General features: G+C 43.6%; 1 protein-coding gene across 2 annotated transcripts; it reads left to right on the forward strand.

Annotated features, from left to right (window-relative positions):
• The first annotated feature begins 200 nt into the window (after positions 1-200).
• On the forward strand, positions 201-18,325 carry ncs1a (neuronal calcium sensor 1a). 2 transcript variants are annotated; one of them, XR_014124937.1, is made up of 8 exons: positions 201-850; positions 6,752-6,776; positions 13,347-13,485; positions 14,183-14,261; positions 14,501-14,589; positions 14,817-14,894; positions 15,777-16,012; positions 16,103-18,325. XR_014124937.1 is itself a non-coding variant. In XM_026998426.3 (8 exons), the coding sequence occupies exons 1-7, from the start codon at positions 787-789 to the stop codon at positions 15,873-15,875; spliced, it is 573 nt and encodes a 190-aa protein (XP_026854227.1). In that variant the 5' UTR covers positions 231-786; the 3' UTR covers positions 15,876-15,897; positions 16,103-18,325. The 2 variants fall into 2 exon arrangements, 1 of the variants encoding a protein (XP_026854227.1); XM_026998426.3 differs by having other exon boundaries at positions 231-850; positions 15,777-15,897.
• Positions 18,326-18,507: the final 182 nt, after the last annotated feature.

The following is an 18,507-nucleotide window of genomic DNA, read 5'->3' on the forward strand; positions in this document are numbered from 1 at the left end:
ATGTAAGAGAGCAGAAAGACGGTTGTTGGCTGACAAATTGTGCCTCAGCTATAGTCTGTAACTGCTCCGCCAAGAACCTTAGCCAACCTGGTGACGCTTTTATACGTCATTTTAATAATCGAAATACTTCTTAACAAAAACAGATTTAATATTGTGAAGCTGAAAGATAAAGACATTCTTAGACAGTGAGCAAATAAGAAAGAACGGAAGGCTAATTAAGGGGGGCGGAGCGACCGTTGTCAGGGACAACGGCATCAACACAACGCGCGCTGAGAACACACACCCACGTCCTCCCACACGCACACATTCAGTGAGGAAGCCTGGACCGTGTCCGCTCCCGCTATCGTTTGTTAGACAATGAATTGACTTCCGTCAGCGCACACAGTCAGATCGCTGCAAGGATCCAGGACAGGAGTGTCTCTCCTCGGGCTCTGAGAACCCCGCTCCCGCTGTTTCCTCCAAGGACCAGCAGCAATTCTTTGGAGAAAATAGAAATTGTAGGAGCAAAGCTTGAAGAGCAAGTGATAGGGGTTAGGAAATTACTGCTCCTTTTGCGTTAACTCGTGCGCTTTTAAATCGATTTTTTTAGAAAGCTATAATTTGCTCCGTTGTTTTTCGGGACATTCTCTTTTCCCATCTGTCCCCTGCCCCTGCGCGGAAGAGAACGGGCGGATTTGGCAGAACTGCGTGCGGTCCTCGTGCTTCCGTCTCTCCCTGGGTCTCTGGCTCTAAATGTGAACGGGGAGAGGCGACTGGGGTAGGGGAGCACCGCGCGCAGCCGGAGAGATGGGTAAATCCAACAGCAAGCTAAAGCCAGAGGTTGTGGAGGAGCTGACCAGAAAAACCTACTGTGAGTCCTGCCCTGGTTCACCTCTGCCTCTCTGTCTCCTTTCACACACACGCGCGCGCGCGCGCGTTTCTGTGTGTGTGTGTGTGTGTGTGTGTATTAAACACATACACACTTGCGTCAGCAACCACATTACTCTGTGTGTGTGTGTGTGTGTGTGTGTGTGTGTGTGCGCGCGCCCTAAATTCTTGTCTTATTTTTTAAATAGAAATACTTTGTTAAACTCCGGGAGTACACTTAAACGAACAACAAAAAAAATAGATTAGAATCACACAAGAAACATCCAACGCAACACTACAGAAACAGTACGAATACAGCATGAGTTTATGGTTTATGGTTCAGTTCAGAATAGTGCTGTCCAGGTCTGCCGAGTTCCATTATATCATTAAACCCATTTCGATTTCATTTGTTTGTGAATCAGCAGCTGGTCCTGACTGAGCTGTCGCCACCTCGCCTCGTGTTGAATAAATAAAGGACCGCCGCTAACTGTTGTGCTACATGTTACGCAACAGTTGGTTCTCAAAACAGAAAATAAATAACACCGCCGCGGGCCACAGACAGACTCCGATTGGGTTAAACGATCCAGCTGGGATTTGGTTCCCACACCTTGACAGTGGCTAATGATGGAGCCATGCAACCGGTGGAACTAAAAGTTCACTGGAGGTGCATAAGACAAGCATGGCGACTAATTTGTGAATTGCCGTTTTGAAGCAGTTGTGCGTTGCTTTTAGGTTTTTTCTTCGGAAAGACATTTGTTTCGGAATTTCCTCTACTAGGCTCGAGGGAGCCAGGCCTGCATCACTAATCTGAATAATTAGTCGATCTTTTCCCAGATTGAGATCTTGGCTGATCTTTGACAATGGAATACTTTGATCCTGTTATGAGTGAAAATGACACGATATGATTGAACTGGCTAACGTTTGACATTTGTTGCGTTAGAGCTTCTAAATGGCACAAGTGATTTCTCACTTACTAACAAGTCTTCATTTAGAAATGTGAATTTATCTCAAAGCCTGATACAGGACTGGAATTGATTAAATAAATTATCTGCTCATTAAAATAAATACATTTGTCATTATGTGAATTATACAAATTAGCCTCATCCTTTCAACCTCCTGAGGTTCTGAAACATCATGATAATGTATTGAATATGGATCTCAGTACCAATATCTCAGTATTCATTAGTGGGCTATCACAGACTGGATCAGTCATAAGGTGTGTATGTAAGGAAGTGTGTTCCACTGATATTTCCACATAACGCAAAGTAGTGTAGATTTAAGAATATGCACCACTTATGCTGTCTGTGTGTGTGTGTGTGGGGGGGGGGGTTGAGGGGCGTTTCCAGGAGCAGAGAGGTTGTGCCTGTGTTGGAGGGGGTGACCCGAGCTGTCATGACAGTCTAAATTACCACCTTCACACAAGTTCAGTCATCATACGAGTGTGTGTGTGTGTGTGTGTTCATGCATGTATCTCTTATGAGAGCCAGAGACCGTGCTTTAAAATCCCCAGACTTCAGAGGCTACTTGCTGTAACTATTCTCCTGCAGCAAGCCATTTAGTAGTTAATAGGCCTGGCTATGCAAAATAACTGTCTCCAGCAAAAGGCTTGGCAGTTATGGCCTGATTAAAGATGGAATTATTTTAAGTCTGAGCTTAAATGTAAGTTAGGCACAGTCTGTTTTCAGGCTGTGTCTGTTATGCTCCTCTCTCCTTCTGTAGGCTAGTGCAGGCACACACACGGAGTCCCTCTAGACACACAGCCTGAACTCTTATGGGCTCTCATCTCATCTGCCCCATAATAACCAGTTCACAGTCAACGAAGCCACCTTAGCCTCAGCCCTGCTGGCAAGGGGAACACATTCAAAGTGAGAAGTGCACATGAAACACACAAACCAGAAGACAAGGAGAACGACTGTCCCGGATCTTGAAATGGTTCCCGCTGACTGGCTCCTGGGGCGTCTTTATTGTGTCGGAAGAAGATACTTACAAGGTTATTACATGTGTGGCTTCCTCTCTCTGTCTCTTGCTTAGCCCTAGCTTGTAATTAATGCTGGTGGGCCAGTGGATAGAGTGGCCTATAATTAGGTTGAGACTGGCATTGCTCAAAGGGCCTCTTAGTCCTACAGTCATTGCAGTAAGCAATATACACACACACACACACACACACACACACACACACACACACACACACACAGTGGAAAGTAGACATATTTAGAATGATGGAGGCATAGGATGAAACATTTTATATATATTACTGTATTACCCCCACAGACATGTAATCAGCTGTTCAGTGCTGAACCTGTCTCTGTCTATTGTCCTTGCTTTCTCACTCCTTCTAATCTGCCTTGAAATCATTCACTATCACCCTCCCTCCCTCCCTCCCTCCCTCCCTCCCTCCTTTTCTCTCCTCATTCAGCCTGACTGCTGTCTGTCTTTTCTCATTCGCATCCTCCACTATCTCCCTGCACCCCATCTTGCTTTAGCCCTCCTCTCTCTCTCTGGCTTCTTCTCTTTCTCTCTTTCTCTCTCTCTCTCTCTCTCTCTCTCTTTCTCTATCTGTCTCTCTTTTTCTCTCTTTCTCCCTGTCCACCTTGGCTCTGTTCATTTTCTCTACTAGCTCACCCCTCATTCAGAAATTTAACCCCAGGCCAATCCGCTTATCTAGAGGCCAAGTGACAGATGCCTTTACCCCCCCTGAGACAGGAGCATGGATCTGCTTGTGTGTTGGGGGGGGGGGGGGTCAGAATGAGGCCACTTCACGCCTGTACACACACTGTCACATAATCTCACCAGGTCACTCCTGCTCATGTGTATATATATACGGCAACAAGCTGTGTTCATACTGATCGCCAGAAGTTATTCTTTGCACACGCGTGTCACTGGCATTTATTCCCCGCACGTGCACATGTTGCTGTGTCCACTGAGATAAGACGCACGCTAGCATATGGGGCATTAGAACACGCATCCATTTCAGGATCCCTTTTGCAGTTCTGTGGCTTTAGAATAATTGTTTACATTTTAAGGACCCTTGTGTGTAATCCATAATAGCATTCTGCCAAGCAAAGTGTTTGATCACATTTACAAATAAAATATATTTGTCCACAGGGCCAAAAGAAAACTTTCCAGCTGATACAGATTTGCACTCATTGCCATTTGTCTGTTAAAGAGATGCGTCTTTAGGATCATAAACCCAAAATAGAATTGTTCACACATACTTTTTACATTTTTAAATTTTACATTTTCCAAGTATATAAATGAAAACTTGACCATCATAAAATTGTCTTTGCAGGTTATAATATTGACAGTGTTTGGTGTTTTGGGTGACCTCTAGTTTTAACTTGGAACTGTGAGCTCAGTGAGATTCTGCAAGTTTGGCCGGTTTGTGTCTTCAGTTTGGCAGACCTCGGGTGAAGCTCTCAACTCCTGCCTGCTGCTCACCCACGTTCAGTAACTTTGTGTTTGTGCGCATGTTTGTGTGGGCTCATCCTTACAGCCAAGCCCGAGCAGGGAGGAGGGGTAGGCGTTGTCCCTCAGACTCTGCGTTTACCTGTTCTTAGATCAGTGCCCTCCAGTTTCCCCACCCGTTTCGGTCACCTAAATTGGCCCGAGATCAGCTGCTACCCCTAGTCTTGCAGGTCCACAGCCAGAGAAAATGCACTTCCTGTGCTGTCTCAGCCATAGACCATTCACCCTCGCTCAACTTTGCATTTTCACTGGCTTCATTTGGAGCAAATGGGCCTAATCATCGACGCACGCAGGGGGTGTGCTTCAGGGGCAGCATGCTGGGGAGCACCGGGGAGTGATAGTGATTACGAGACAACGCTCTGCTCACAGAGGTCCACACGCACAGGCAGGCAGGGGACAGCCCCCTATGCAGGCCCCAAGAAAACAAGGGTTTGCCAGCTGGAGTGAGACGCAGCTACCTGCACGCTTGACATCCCACAGAGGGCTGCATTCCATGGTGCTTTCTCATAGAGGGGCTTATGCTGTTTTTTTCTTCAGTCAGACATCCTTTCAAGGTCGAATGGGGAAGGAGTGTGTGTCTGTGTGAGTGTGTATGTGTGTGTGTGTGTCTGTGTGAGTGTGAGTGTGAGTGTGTGTGTGTGTGTGTGTGTGTGTCTGTGAGTGTGTGCGTATGTGTGTGTGTGTGTGTGTGTGTGTGTGTGTGCACTGATGGGGAGTGACCATCTTGCATTCTCTGCTAGTTTAGTCATACAAATATGCTTGAAATAGTCCCAGTGATATGCACCACATGGCTCCTGAACGCTGAGGTGTCTGACTAAGGGAAATATAAGACACTTACATGGCTTTGTCCATGTTTTTTAATAATGGCGGATGTAACTCAGCTGCTGCTGCCAAACCCCTCCACCCCACCCACCCCCTCTGATATGTGTCAGCAACGCGACCTCAGCCCTTTTCTCTCTCCACTCCTGCGGTTCTCCTGCTCTTCTCCTTCTGAGGCTCTATACCCTCCATAGTCTACTACCCATAATTCTCCTCCCCTCCTCTGCACCAGCTCTCTCTGTTTCACTTCACTCAGATGCACTTCACTGACTCTGTAATGACCATGCCACTGCCCTGGACAAAGGGCTCAGAGCACGCACATCTGTGTGTATTTATGTTTTTGAGACCAAACATGAGAAAGCATTAAAAATGTGGAGACATTTGGCTAGTCCTCCCAAAGTAAAATTTTGCATTTTTATGTTTGCTTGTTTGTTTGGTAGAACTAAACTTTTGTTTGAAAAACTAAAAAGACAAATGGTTACTGACATTAAAGTTAGGGCTAGACTTTGTTATAAACATGCCATTATTTAGTTGCAGTAATTCACAACAGAAAGTCATGTAAAGTGGATATACTCCACAGAAATAAGACTACAAGATTCTCTGTGTGTGTGTGTATGTGGGTGTGGGTAGGTGGGTGGGTGTGGGTGTATCATTAATAAAGTGCAGGAGGGGGTAGGTTACCACGGACGCTGCTAGTGAAACACAGTTCCCTTAGCAAAGCATTTAGATAATAGCGCATATTATCAAGCTCCAGTAGCTAAGAGACTTGCACTCAGTCTTATTCACACAGTAGATCAGAACAGACCAAGAGAAACAAACAAGGCTGTTTTTACCAAACAGTGTTCCCATCACATATGATGCAGTTTCTGATAAACGTGACATTGTGCTCTACTCTGTGTGCTGGATCTCTGGTGTAGGAGTTAGCCTGTTATTCAAAGACACAGAGTTAAGGGATGAGAAACATGTTAATGTGGCAGCTGCCATGTTGCCAGGTGTTGTCCACCATAACCCTGCCGCTCTTCATTTCCTTTGGCATAGTGAGTTACCGTAAACACGCCTGGTCAGGGGCGCTCACCAAGTTTAACTTTAAATGTGCTCTCGGTGATTGGGTGGGTGGGTGTATGTGTGTAGTGGTTCAGAGGCTGTCAGTATGTGGTTAAGGTGATATGACTCTACCTGGAGAGCTGACAGCTCTGGCTTGGGGCTCGTCATGGAAACAGCACCCCCACCACCACCCTCACTCTCCCCCAAATGCACTGTCAGTCTTACAGCGAATCTATATACAATATGCCTATATAATTACAGCATGGAGACTTATGGACCTGAAAGGAAAACTGCTTACAGATCTGCCATTTCCGCTGGGATCAATAAACTGTTATCTTATCTCTCTTAACATATAGCTTTAAAACTGAAGAGTAGAATGTTAGAATTCAATTGGCAAAAAGATTATGTATCAGCATATAATTCTGTGTATTTCTGTATCTTATGTATTTGCATATCCTATGTTCAAATATTGTATGTTTATTGTATACATGATGTTCGTTCTCTCTTTAAGTATATCACTTCTGTTTACAAGCTGAGATCTTACTGATGGTCTCTTCTCTCCTGTCTGTCTTTTCAGTCACTGAAAAGGAAGTACAGCAGTGGTAAGTTGCACTGTCTTCTCTCTCTCACACATTCTGTCTCTCTCTCTCTCTCTCACGTGCACAAACACACACACACACACACACACACACACACATACACATTCTCTCTCTCTCTCTCTCTCTCGCCTCCTCCAAACTTACAGACCATCATTCTGTCCCATTTACCTCTCCCGTCAGTCTGTTCACACGTCACTCGACGTGGGTGTTTGGTTAGCGCGGTCAAGGCAGCCTCGGTGCTGTCGCAACATTGGTCCAGTGTGCTTCACCATACACACCATGACACCATAACCCAAACCCTGCTGCCACCATGCCACAGCCACGGTGTGTGGCATTGTATCTGGACTGATGTGAGTGGACATGATGTGAAGGGAGCAGCACCCTGGTGGCTGGGTGGGGTCTGGGTGGTGGGCTTCTGGGATGCTGGCCGAGGGACCATGCAGGCAGCAGGGGGCGATACCTGGCCAACACATGCATGTGATGCCACACTGATCAACGCTTTACCCGGTCCAGCTCACCCGTGTCTAGTCATACAGGGCTAGGGGGGAGGAAGGAGATTTGGGAGGTTTGGGAGCAGGAAACTCCCAAATCATGCAGGACTCTGTGCAGGACTCTGCGCAGGACGCTGTGCCGGACTCTGTGCACAGCCCTCCAGGACATGAAGGCATCTTAAAAGAAGACTTTATACAATACTTTATTTTTTATACAAATGGCTGATATAAGCTAAACGCTGTACAGAAATGTTTTGTTTTCTCTTTTTGTTTTGCATGGTGTTGACTTAACACTAGCAACCTGACATTAACAATCTTACATCAGCTAGGCTAGCCTGCAAATTTAGGCCATGTTGAGTCATTCCCCTTTCTTTCTCTCTTGCTCACACTCTCTTTCTGCCTCGCTCTGTCTCTCCTTTCCTAAATCCCTTAATGCGTGTGCCAAGAGCCTTGCTTTGCCCACCTGCTGTATGCCACACACAGCAGATGGAGAGCGAGTGACACTAGATGAAGTGCCCAGGGGAGAGAGAAGGAAGAGAGAGAGAAGGAAGAGAGAGAGAGGACAGGCAGAGGAATGAAGGGAGTAGCGGGGAAAGAGGGACAGAGCGATATAAATGTTCCACGACAGACGCATCAAACACAAACGCATGTAAGAGGAAGCTGGACGAAAACAATAGAACAAAGTGAAAGCAGATAAAAAAGGCTACGGTCAACAGAACAGGAATGGAAGTGAATTCGCTGTTTTCCCAGGATGTGAATAACAACTCCAGTTGGATTACTGAGCACCTTCTAAAGCTACATGAGAATGTAATTCTAACCAAGCCTTGTTCATTTTTATGACGCGGAAGCACGCTCACTTCCCACATTAGTGCTTCACACTGATTCACCTGACAGCGGGAAAAGACACACACAGTGCTGTCAGGGAGCCGGTGAGGGGTTTGGTCAGGCTCCGCACTGCAGGCGCTTTCAGTGGGCAGTCTGCTGCCAAAGGCAGGTCTGGTGCAGACTGGGGCCTCAGTGGAGGAGGGAGCCCAGCCCACGGGAGCCCGGCCCTGCAGTGGCGGGCGCATGCAGACTGCCAGTGGCCCTCCGGGACACGTAGTAGTCCCATTTCTCCTAATGCTTTATTGAATTTGGGTTGTGGAATGCGTGTTGACATGAGACGGAGACTTACTGTACCTCCGGTTAGACTCTCATGGGATATATACCCAGACACTTCTAAAAATATTGTTCAAATTGTTTCCTTTTTGTTGGTACAGTAAACGGAGAGGAATTCATCAAACACATTCAGAGGAAAAACATTTTACTTCATAAATTAATGGTATTTTTTTGCCCTAGGAGGCTCAAGAAAATCATCCTTGGCAGAATTCAAAGTTTCAACAAAGCACTGAACATTGAATTGTACTGAGTGGGACCATTTCTAGTTGGTAGATAGTCAAAATCGTATTAAGATTATTCAGGATTAACATTAATTTCCATGCTAATTACCCTGTCATGTGTACACTTAATTTTTACTTTCACACTTTTGGCTTTTGCAGTTATGTAGCTTACCCTGAGCACAAATGATTCTAAAGTTGAAGGTGCCACTTACCCATGAGTGATTCAGTGTGATTGATTTTGTTAATTCATTTTGTTTTGCGATTAATTTTGTTTTGTTTTAGTGAGCTTGCAGATTTTTAATTTCAGCTGTATTTGCATTGCTTTATAAAGATAAATGCATAAACATGGCATGAATTAACAAACTGGTCAAACACAGCACAGGCTACACGAGACCTACAAATGCCTCCAAGAAATCGATGTAAATAACATTACTGGTGCACGTGCTACAGTCTTAATTTAGATTCATTACTGCATCGATACTTTGGGTGTGTCACCAAAAAAAAAAAAAATTAAAAAAGTTTTATATTCTGTTAGTGCAAGGATTGTTCTTAACCTCGTGCACCCTCATGCTGCAATGCATCCTGAGCCACAGAAGATCCACGCAATCTTTCGTTCATTGCCGCTGTCCTTTAAAACACTGATAACGTGTTGAAATATGCAAATAAGGCCTCCAACAAATCACAACATGTTTTGGCGTGCTGTAAGCATTATGAAAATCTCAGATGTTCCAGGCGCGCGTTTTAGATGGTTTGATGAAAAATCATAAAAATGATTCTGGTCAGAATAATGCACACACATTAAATCTGCAATATCAGATACGATCAACCTTGCAATATTATTCAACAATAAAACAGCTATGTGTACAGCACACGGTCCTAGTGGAGATGAGACAACTGCCACATGCGCTCTGGGTTTGCCAACTGAGAAAATAGCACATTGTACAACAGCCGTGTTGTTATTTGAAACTGCTTCTTGTTGCAGTACTAACAGCTGGCCTACCAGTCACCCTACAGCTGTCTTTCCTAGAGCTTCAAGTTCCCTAAATACTCACACACAAACATACAATCTCGTTATAATTGCAAGCGTTTCTTTCTGATAAACTGTATTTCGGATACGTCACGCGAAGGCACTTAAAACGCGTTTCGTCCATCTCAAGCGCTCGCTGTTAGATTCCCGCCCACGCGGTGTTTATTAGACGCCAATCAGCTGCCCGTGGATATGTCTTGAGTCTGAAGTGCGTCTCCCCTTCGCCATCCCTTCAACCGAATCTTCCACTGATTACGACAGACCGCGGCCTGATTACAATAGACTGTTTTTTCAGGCAACGTTGCCAGCCTGTTCGTCAAACACAGCCCTCGTTCAGGTAAAATAGTCTTGCTGAACTATTCACACAAACGTAAGACAGAGCAATATAACGTTAACAACTAAAGCATACAGACCCCATAATTTCAGAAATAAGTTTTTTGGTCATGAATAATTCATGGGACGTGAGTACGTACACAAAGGGAAGCGTTAGAGGACCGGTCAGCGGTTGCTGAAACCGTACCGACCATCCTAAGACTAGGACTACGATATGACCGAAAATACCGCATTGTAGTTATATCGAAACATATTGCGATTGCAGTATATTAGAACACATTGATGAACGCTTGAGATGACATAATGGGTATGATTTATTTTGATAAAAATATACATTTTTGAGATTCATCAAGGCTCCCACAGAACACAATGATCAGGAATGTCTGAGAAAAGGATGCTTAGAAGTGTCATCTTTTAGAAGTCTCCTTTGCATATTAGGCCTTTTGTATTATCTGTAATGCAAAGCCCAATATCGTGGAAGCAGCTGTTAAAATATTTATTAAGCACTCCAGTCTAGGCCAGTGTCAGAATAAGAAAGTGGTAAACCACATTTTATTTCTAGTTTTACCCATTAGTGCTGTTTGAAAGCCTGTGTTGACTTTGGGGCTTCAGGCCAAATTATCTTACATCCTGCTCCACTTCCCCTAAGCTCACCTAGGGCTATGTGGGCAACGCTACTGGGAATTATTACATGGAAAGAGCAAGCATTTATGGGTGCCAGCTACACACAACGAAAGTGTGACGGCTCCCTGCACTAGCAGAGTTGCACTCATTCCTTTTAGTTTCACCGGAAACATCAAAATCTGACATTCATCAGGTATATATTTTTTTCGATTTCACGACAGGATTCACAGGCAGGTTGGCCATTTTATCAGAGAGAAAAGAGCAAATGTTGTGGTATACGTCTGTGATGTAGATGGTCACAAAGCGATGGCTCTTTGGTCTGGTGGTCAGAGGATATATTTATGCAAGACCTCAGTTTGACACTGGGTGTGGTCACTGCCCTCAACCTTTGCCACAAATGGTGTCAGAAGTGGGACAGTACAGTGAGCCCATCGGGAGTATGCTCATGGTTAAAGGAAGCTCCTCTGGCGTGAGGGGATGGTACAATGTCCAGTGTGAAGCCCTGGTGAGGGGCACAGGTGTGACCCCGGATGAAGGCTGGATATGTGAAGGACACATGGAGAGCGTGAAGTGCAGGGCTGTGCTCCCTGAAGGTGATGGCAGTGTGATGGAGACTGTCAATCCCTGAAGGAGAGGCTGGTGTGATGGAGACTCTTAATCAGGAAGATAACATGGATGCTCTGGCTGCAAGACCTAGGCTTGAGATTGGGTGTGATTGCTGCCCTCAGCCTTCACAACAACGTCTCATCTCATAAACATGTGTATCACTGAGTTTCTCACTTCTAAATATCACTTCATTGGTTGTTTGAGTACAATTTACAAGTGGGTCAAATGGTATTTGCCAGTTTCTGACACCACTTGAATGCAGCATAAGTACATGGTAGATATAACAACTGTCACTTCCGGCCCAGCTTCCCCTATATATACAAGAGGCACCGTGTAACTCTCTTCAGCCCCATAGAGATGGGAGTGAGAAAACCATACTACTAGACCAAACATGCCTGAAAGTAATTGTTACAATAATGAACTTGGCAGAATCTCAGACATATTACTTTGTCCTAATAAGTGTTTTATAGCCAAAATGCACCTATAACAACTGGTACATTACAAAGTAATTAGTACAGAATCTAATTAGTGCCAGTCAACTGATGTTTTTTTAGCAGAATGAAACCTATTCATAAGGTCATAAATCATCAGTAGATGATTCCCTTGGGTGGTCTAGCAACAGCAAAACAGTTGCACAATTTTGTGTTTGCAAACAGAGCACATCATTTGTGGGCACTGACTTTCACTCAAATGTGAATGTCCCTTAATTGCATTTTATACCCATGTGATGACCTCAAATAACATGCCATTTGGCCACAAAAATTGACATTCAAGTTCGTGACGAAGCTGTTTCTGCAGGAGGTTGAAGACTTCTTTTTTATTCCTCACAGGATGTGTGTGAGAGCTGGGATGCATCAGCGTACAGTGACCTTCTCTTCACTATCCCAAAACTCTTAAGTCACATGACTGCTTTGCTTTGTTCCAAATACAGATGGCCTAGAGAATGTTGGCTAAATTACAAATGGATGTGTGAAATATTTCTGATGTTAAAAAGTCAAACCTTCTGTACAGCTAATGTGTCTCGCATTAAAATGCATCCCAAATGTGTCCTTGTAGACCTTGTAGCAATATGTTTAGCACTTTCCAGGTATAAACTGGAACTTGTATCACACCAGAGAGACATTTTTAATGGTTTAAAAAGTTGCTGGTTTAATGTATATCTAATACTGTTGTAATATAGAGTTGCATTAGAACTCCAGTGATTTTATTTCCGACACACCTGGCTCTAATATTCTGATGCTACTGCAGGTATGGATATTCTGTTTCAGATGTGTTATATTCAGGCTGGACACCTAAATAACTAAATGCCTCTTGTGGACTGTAACTGAACTCCTCAGCTGAGTGATAGAGAATCATTATCTCCCATCCAGTCTTTCCTAATCACCTTTTTCAAATTGCCAAGCAACATGAATTTCTGAACGAAGTGTGGCTATTTCAGGGGTCCACATACCACTGCCATGCCTCATGACTTCTTATTCGCAATTAGTCTGATGAAATGAACAGCGCAGAATCACCGTGGTTAAATAGCTGGATAAGCTCAGAGTTGATGGGTGGTTCAGTACGTTTTTTTTTTTTTGCATGCTAATTATACTGCACTCGAAGGGGAGAAACAAGCCGTCTGGCGCATGAAACCCTTCGCTGTCAGCCGTCTGCACTGGAGGGGGAGCACTCACGTCTGGGCTTTGTAGTTGTGGATTATGGCTCAGACTCCAGTGCTTCTTCAAATAAGAATGTTCATTCCACCACATATCTTTGCATATTTACTCAGTTTCTATGAACACACCCTCTAGTCTTTTTAATTTCTGCAGCAGTAACAGCCTCTCACACTCCACCTTAAGTATATGCTTTAAAGAGCCTTTTCCAGATAGCATTTAACCTCAGCTGTTGCCACCTCAAATTTAACATAAAACATCATGGCAGTTTGCTCATATTTTACATTAAATTTATGATCCAAATTTTATGGACATTAGTTTTTATATTCATAGATTTTGTCATCTGCTGTCACCTGGTCGATTTTGAAGATGCCAGTTAACACTATAGTAGATCCTTCATTTAGTAATGCTGTTAACTGTGTTCCTCATTCCCCACATCCTTCTGGCTATCTGCTCGGCAGGTACAAAGGTTTCATTAAGGACTGTCCCAGTGGACAGCTGGACTCAGCTGGCTTTCAGAAGATCTACAAGCAGTTCTTTCCCTTCGGGGACCCCACCAAGTTTGCCACATTTGTCTTCAATGTCTTCGACGAGAACAAGGTAGTGGAGTGAAAGGCATGAATGTGTGAAAGTTGGCTTCAGTGAAAGAAAATGGCAATGGAATATGGGTGGTTACTATGGCAAAATCAGGAACATCTGGGAAAAAAATCTAGGCTACATACAGACAGAAATCTAGGCTATATAAAGCACTGTGTAATGAAGAGACAATTACTGGGTGTGCATTTGTAGAACACACTCTCCTTATCTGGCTGTTGACAGACCTGTTCCACAGCAGTGATGTCTGCGAAATCCAAACCTCCATTCACACGTCAGCATCGCAATTACTGACTGCCGCAGCAAACATTTAAAAGCTGTCTCTGTGTACCATAGTTTTCTACCTGTAGAGTTTGACTAACTCAAATCTTGTCTAATTTCAGCTTGCTTGTTATGATTTTGCTCTACTAAGCGGCAACACATTGTTGGGCTTGCCTGGTCTGAAGTCAGTGTGTAACAGTAGCAGTCAAACAGGCAAGGAAATAAAGCTTGCCTGACTAGAGATACAAAAGCTTCTCGTCTGGTGAAATTCAATCAATTAAATCCTCTAATCCTCCTTGTGGGAACACACCTGTCACTGGGTCTTTGTTATGAGAATTAAAACAGCTCTTTACATTACTTTTCACATTCTGTTTTTGTTCCTCCACACCCCCCCCCCATTCTTTCTCTCCCCCTTCTCCTGTTATTCTCTCTCTCTCTGCAGGATGGCCGCATTGAGTTTTCTGAATTCATACAGGCATTGTCTGTCACCTCCAGGGGGACACTGGATGAGAAACTCAGATGTAATAGCAGACATCCACTCCTTCCTCATACCGCTGTTTCAGGCCCTTTTCTTCACCATAAAAACTTCATGAATTGCCTTTTGATTTGATTATTTAGGTTTCATTGTAAATGTCTCTGCAGAGCATTTTCTGTGTGTGTGTGTGTGTGTGTGTGTGTGTGTATGTGTGTATATATATATATATATATATATATATGCATGCATTTCTTAATATGCTTGCATTGCACTGGTGTGTTACAGGGGCCTTTAAACTTTATGATCTTGACAATGATGGTTACATAACTCGAGACGAGATGCTAAATATTGTGGATGCCATTTACCAAATGGTGGTGAGTTAATTTAGATATTTCTCCACAGCTCGCTCTCTCCACATAGTGACAGGTAAAAACTAGAAAGAGATAGAGTATAATTTTCTGTTGCATTTCAAGTCCTTAAGTGTTTCTCACTCTGTAAACACTGACCTGACCTGTTAAAATATAGGCCTTTATTTGTGTGTGTGTGTGTGTGCGTCTATATTCTACTGGAGTCTCAGGCTATCAGCTTGTTTTGATTGTAGGGAAACACAGTGGAGTTACCTGAGGAAGAAAACACACCAGAGAAAAGAGTGGATCGCATCTTTGCAATGATGGACAAAGTAAAGTCCATACACACACACACACACACACACACACACACACACATACACCTGCACACACACACAAATATACACAAAGCATTTTAACTTTTTATAGTAATCTACAGAAAGCTTAATCATTGGAAAATTGGAAAGCTTAATCGTAGGAAAATTAACATCAGAAATGACAACCAGCTATGCAGCTGTGCATATGATCCTGCTGGTCACTGTAGCCTTTAATGTTTTGCATTTACATTGGAAAATATTCTTTGCCCCTGGTGTATAAATGATGTTATTTATTATTATTTATTATTAATGTTGACAAGCTTCGGTTATCTCTCACTTTACCGTTCCATTTGAGTATAGTGCCTTATTTCCAGTTCTCTCAGCTTGCGACCTGGTGTTCATAAGACATGGCCCAATCACAGTGGAGCTCTTCCTGTACCATGGCCATGCAGGATAGGTCATTTAAAGAGGCATGAACACACCATCCTGCCCCTATCAGGAGACGCTGGCTTGGGCAAACCTCAAACTGCAACTCAAAAGCTTTTGCCTACAAACTACAAACCAGCATTTCTTCTTAATCCCCATGACCCAATGCTATGTCCCCTTTTTGTGGCAGATGCCTGGCCTATATTTTTTAAAAATGGAGCATTAGTGTACATTTGCAACTGCATTGCAGCCCTTAGGTAGGGCAGCAAATTATTCTGAACTCACTATCCAAACAAGTACACTAAGGCACCAGCCTAATCTCAGTATTATTTTATTCATTTATTTGGGTGGAAGCCAAACTAAGGAATTTTATTGATGCTGTAGAAACAAACTACTGAGTTCTGAACTGCTGGTTTTGAAGCATTGCCCCCTGGAGGTATACATACCCACGTTGCCTTTTGGTTTCCCCAGAATGCAGATGGTATGCTGACACTGCAGGAGTTTCAGGAGGGCTCCAAGGCAGACCCTTCCATCGTTCAAGCGCTGTCCCTCTACGATGGCCTGGTGTAGCCCATACTCAGTGCCACATACAGTGAGTAGTCAGCACCCTTCTACTGCTCTCCCCGTTGGATAGGGTCCTGACAACAGACCTGTGTTCTGACAAGCATGAAATTCAGATTCTCATGCGGCCTTCCGAGAGTGATGCTGTGAGTTGCAGTCCTGTAGTTTAAAGATGATGTTCATATTAAATGATATAATATATGTATGACATATATGTGTGCATATGTTATTTGTAGGACATCAAGACAATCCATCCTGCTTGCTGTGTGGGAGGAAACCGGACATGTCTCCAGCTGTCCCACACTCGCTTGGACCAAGCTCTGCACTGGTGCACCGTGGGAGCTTTGTCTGTGGAAAATGCTCAGCTGTCAATCACTCATGTCCATAGTTAAAGGGGACACGAATCCCACCATCTCCTGCAGAAATGTTCCAAAGATGCTGTCCTCCACGACACTCGCTAATCAGGCGGGATGACTCATTTCCGGGGGTGGGGGGGCTGGGGTGGAACCGGGAAGCTCCCACGCAGAAGCACTAGCCGAATTGTTTGCCTTTCCTCAGATGCAGTACACACGTATAAATTAAATACACATCAATTTCGCTCAACACCAGGGGACCTGCCTTGCTGCGATGTTCAGTGAAGTCACAATGAAGAGAGCCACACACATCTCACTCCTTGAAGCTACAGGCACTCCAATCCAGAGAAACATACAACACCATCACAAGCCTTTCCATGCAAATTGACACATGTATGAAAAACCTTTAGGCGATTAACCATGTTTTCCACTATTGAATGGAGTTCAATAGTAAGGCCATGAGCAACTGGGACTGACAGTCGAGTCTTTCTGATGATCACGTGTTGTACTATTTCCTTTCAAGTATGCAGAAAAGCATCCAATATTTATTTATTTACCTATTTATTTGATTGTTTTGAACTTTGTTTGTTGCAACAAAAAAAAACAACAACAACCAGACATTTCTGCTGCAGCTGGTGCTGGTCGTGTGATGCTTTTGTGCACATTGCTAGCCTGTATGTTCGTGTTTCCCACCCGTGTGTCAAAGTGAAGCTTCCGCTACAGCCTCTATGTATCGTTTCTCCAGCTTCTACTGACAGACCGCATCCGAAGTGTTCTGTGTACAGCAGTTCAGTGTTTGAGTGTATGGCACATTGTACTGCACGAGATCGCAAAGTCTCATACGCTCAGATCAGTTAATGCAGCGCCTCACGTCTTACCATTTGGAGCCCATATGTCAAGGTAGTTTAGACTAAGCACTGATATGTATTGTCTCTTTTTTAATCATGGTATTTCCAGTTTGTAAAATTAAAAATGGCAGCATGGGCAAATTTACCAGTATAACGTCCCAACTTCTGTCATGTCTGTAGGAAAACGGTTAGGATATCTGCTTTTACCTTTTAAGAAATCAGTGCTGCGGTCCGTATTGCAAATCACAGATAACAGAGGAAATATTGTGAATACAGTCGTGTCGGAGTTTATGTAGTGGCGAGTATTACCGAGGTTCTTAAATAAATCAAACTGGTTTTGAAACAGAATTCTGGGTCTGTTGCAATGGAAGGGCTAAAGTTGGATTTGGGAGCAGACCAAACAGTTTGGAACGTGAGAGAGTTTGGTTACAACTTTTCAAATGTGAAGTACTTGGATGTTACTTTTAAAACCTTTAGAACAGTAAAGTAAAATGAACCCTCATAAATCCATTTCTTCAGTAGCAGAAGGGTAATCAAAACAAGCATGCCCTTTCATGCAAAGCGTCTTTTTTCTCTTTTCAAATTTAAAATCACTTCAAAGGTAAAGACATATACACTCCATCCACCCTATATTCCAAACAGAAACTTTTACCTATAATATTTAAAGTTAGTTTATAATTAAAATTTAGCTGGCTAACTGTGTTCTAACTTTATGAAATGCTCCTTCAAACGCTCAGCTCAGATACACTCTCACCCCTGATCTGTGTCATTTCACCTCACAGTTGGGCAGTGCTACTGTTTGCTGTGGCAAGATTTTGTCCTCCTGACAGGCTAACTCCATCTGTGCTTCTAGCTGTCAGTTCGTCACGTTTAAGGGGTACGTTTTTGAAGATGTACTTCGAATACAGCAGTCCCAAGATCTGTGGTCACATCACTCCTGTCTTCGCCAGGTGGTTGTTAATTGTAGCTAACGGAGGAGGCAGAAGGGAGGTTTGTTTCACTGTCATTGTTGAAGGATTTATTTCCTTCATGTTACTGTGAGATGGTATCACTACTTGATGCTCATCTCAGCATGCCTTTTCTTCAGTGAATTTTTCAATTCGCAAGTGCGCTCAATTAAATACTGCCACAAGTAACAATATTTCGAGTCAAGTGTTATGTTCTGCGCCACTTTCATTCTGGTGATTTGGTGTTTAATTCTGCTTCCCTTGTTTTTTAGCATTTGAAACACGTATTAAAACTGTTTTTAAAACTCAAAGTGGAAGCTGGAGCTCTTGCTTTCAAGGCTTGTACACTTACAAACTGCTGGTAGCTTCAGAGAAACTATGGGCTTTGAATAAGGCTGCAGCAGAGGCAGCCATAAAATGACTCAGCACTCTCCCTAGTTTAGGATTATATAACCACTTAATAAACTTAAGAATTCTACAATAGATTTTCAGG

This window comes from Electrophorus electricus, chromosome 8 (genome assembly GCF_041902795.1).
Source record: "Electrophorus electricus isolate QZ-2024a chromosome 8, ASM4190279v1, whole genome shotgun sequence".
Classification (NCBI taxonomy): domain Eukaryota; kingdom Metazoa; phylum Chordata; class Actinopteri; order Gymnotiformes; family Gymnotidae; genus Electrophorus; species Electrophorus electricus.

Coding starts and splice junctions, on each gene's coding strand:
- ncs1a (XM_026998426.3), top strand. CDS start 787: ATGGGTAAATCCAACAGCAAGCTAAAGCCAGAGGTTGTGGAGGAGCTG. Junction 6,777..13,346: donor GAAAAGGAAGTACAGCAGTG/GTAAGTTGCACT, acceptor TCTGCTCGGCAG/GTACAAAGGTTTCATTAAGG. Junction 13,486..14,182: donor ATGTCTTCGACGAGAACAAG/GTAGTGGAGTGA, acceptor CTCTCTCTGCAG/GATGGCCGCATTGAGTTTTC.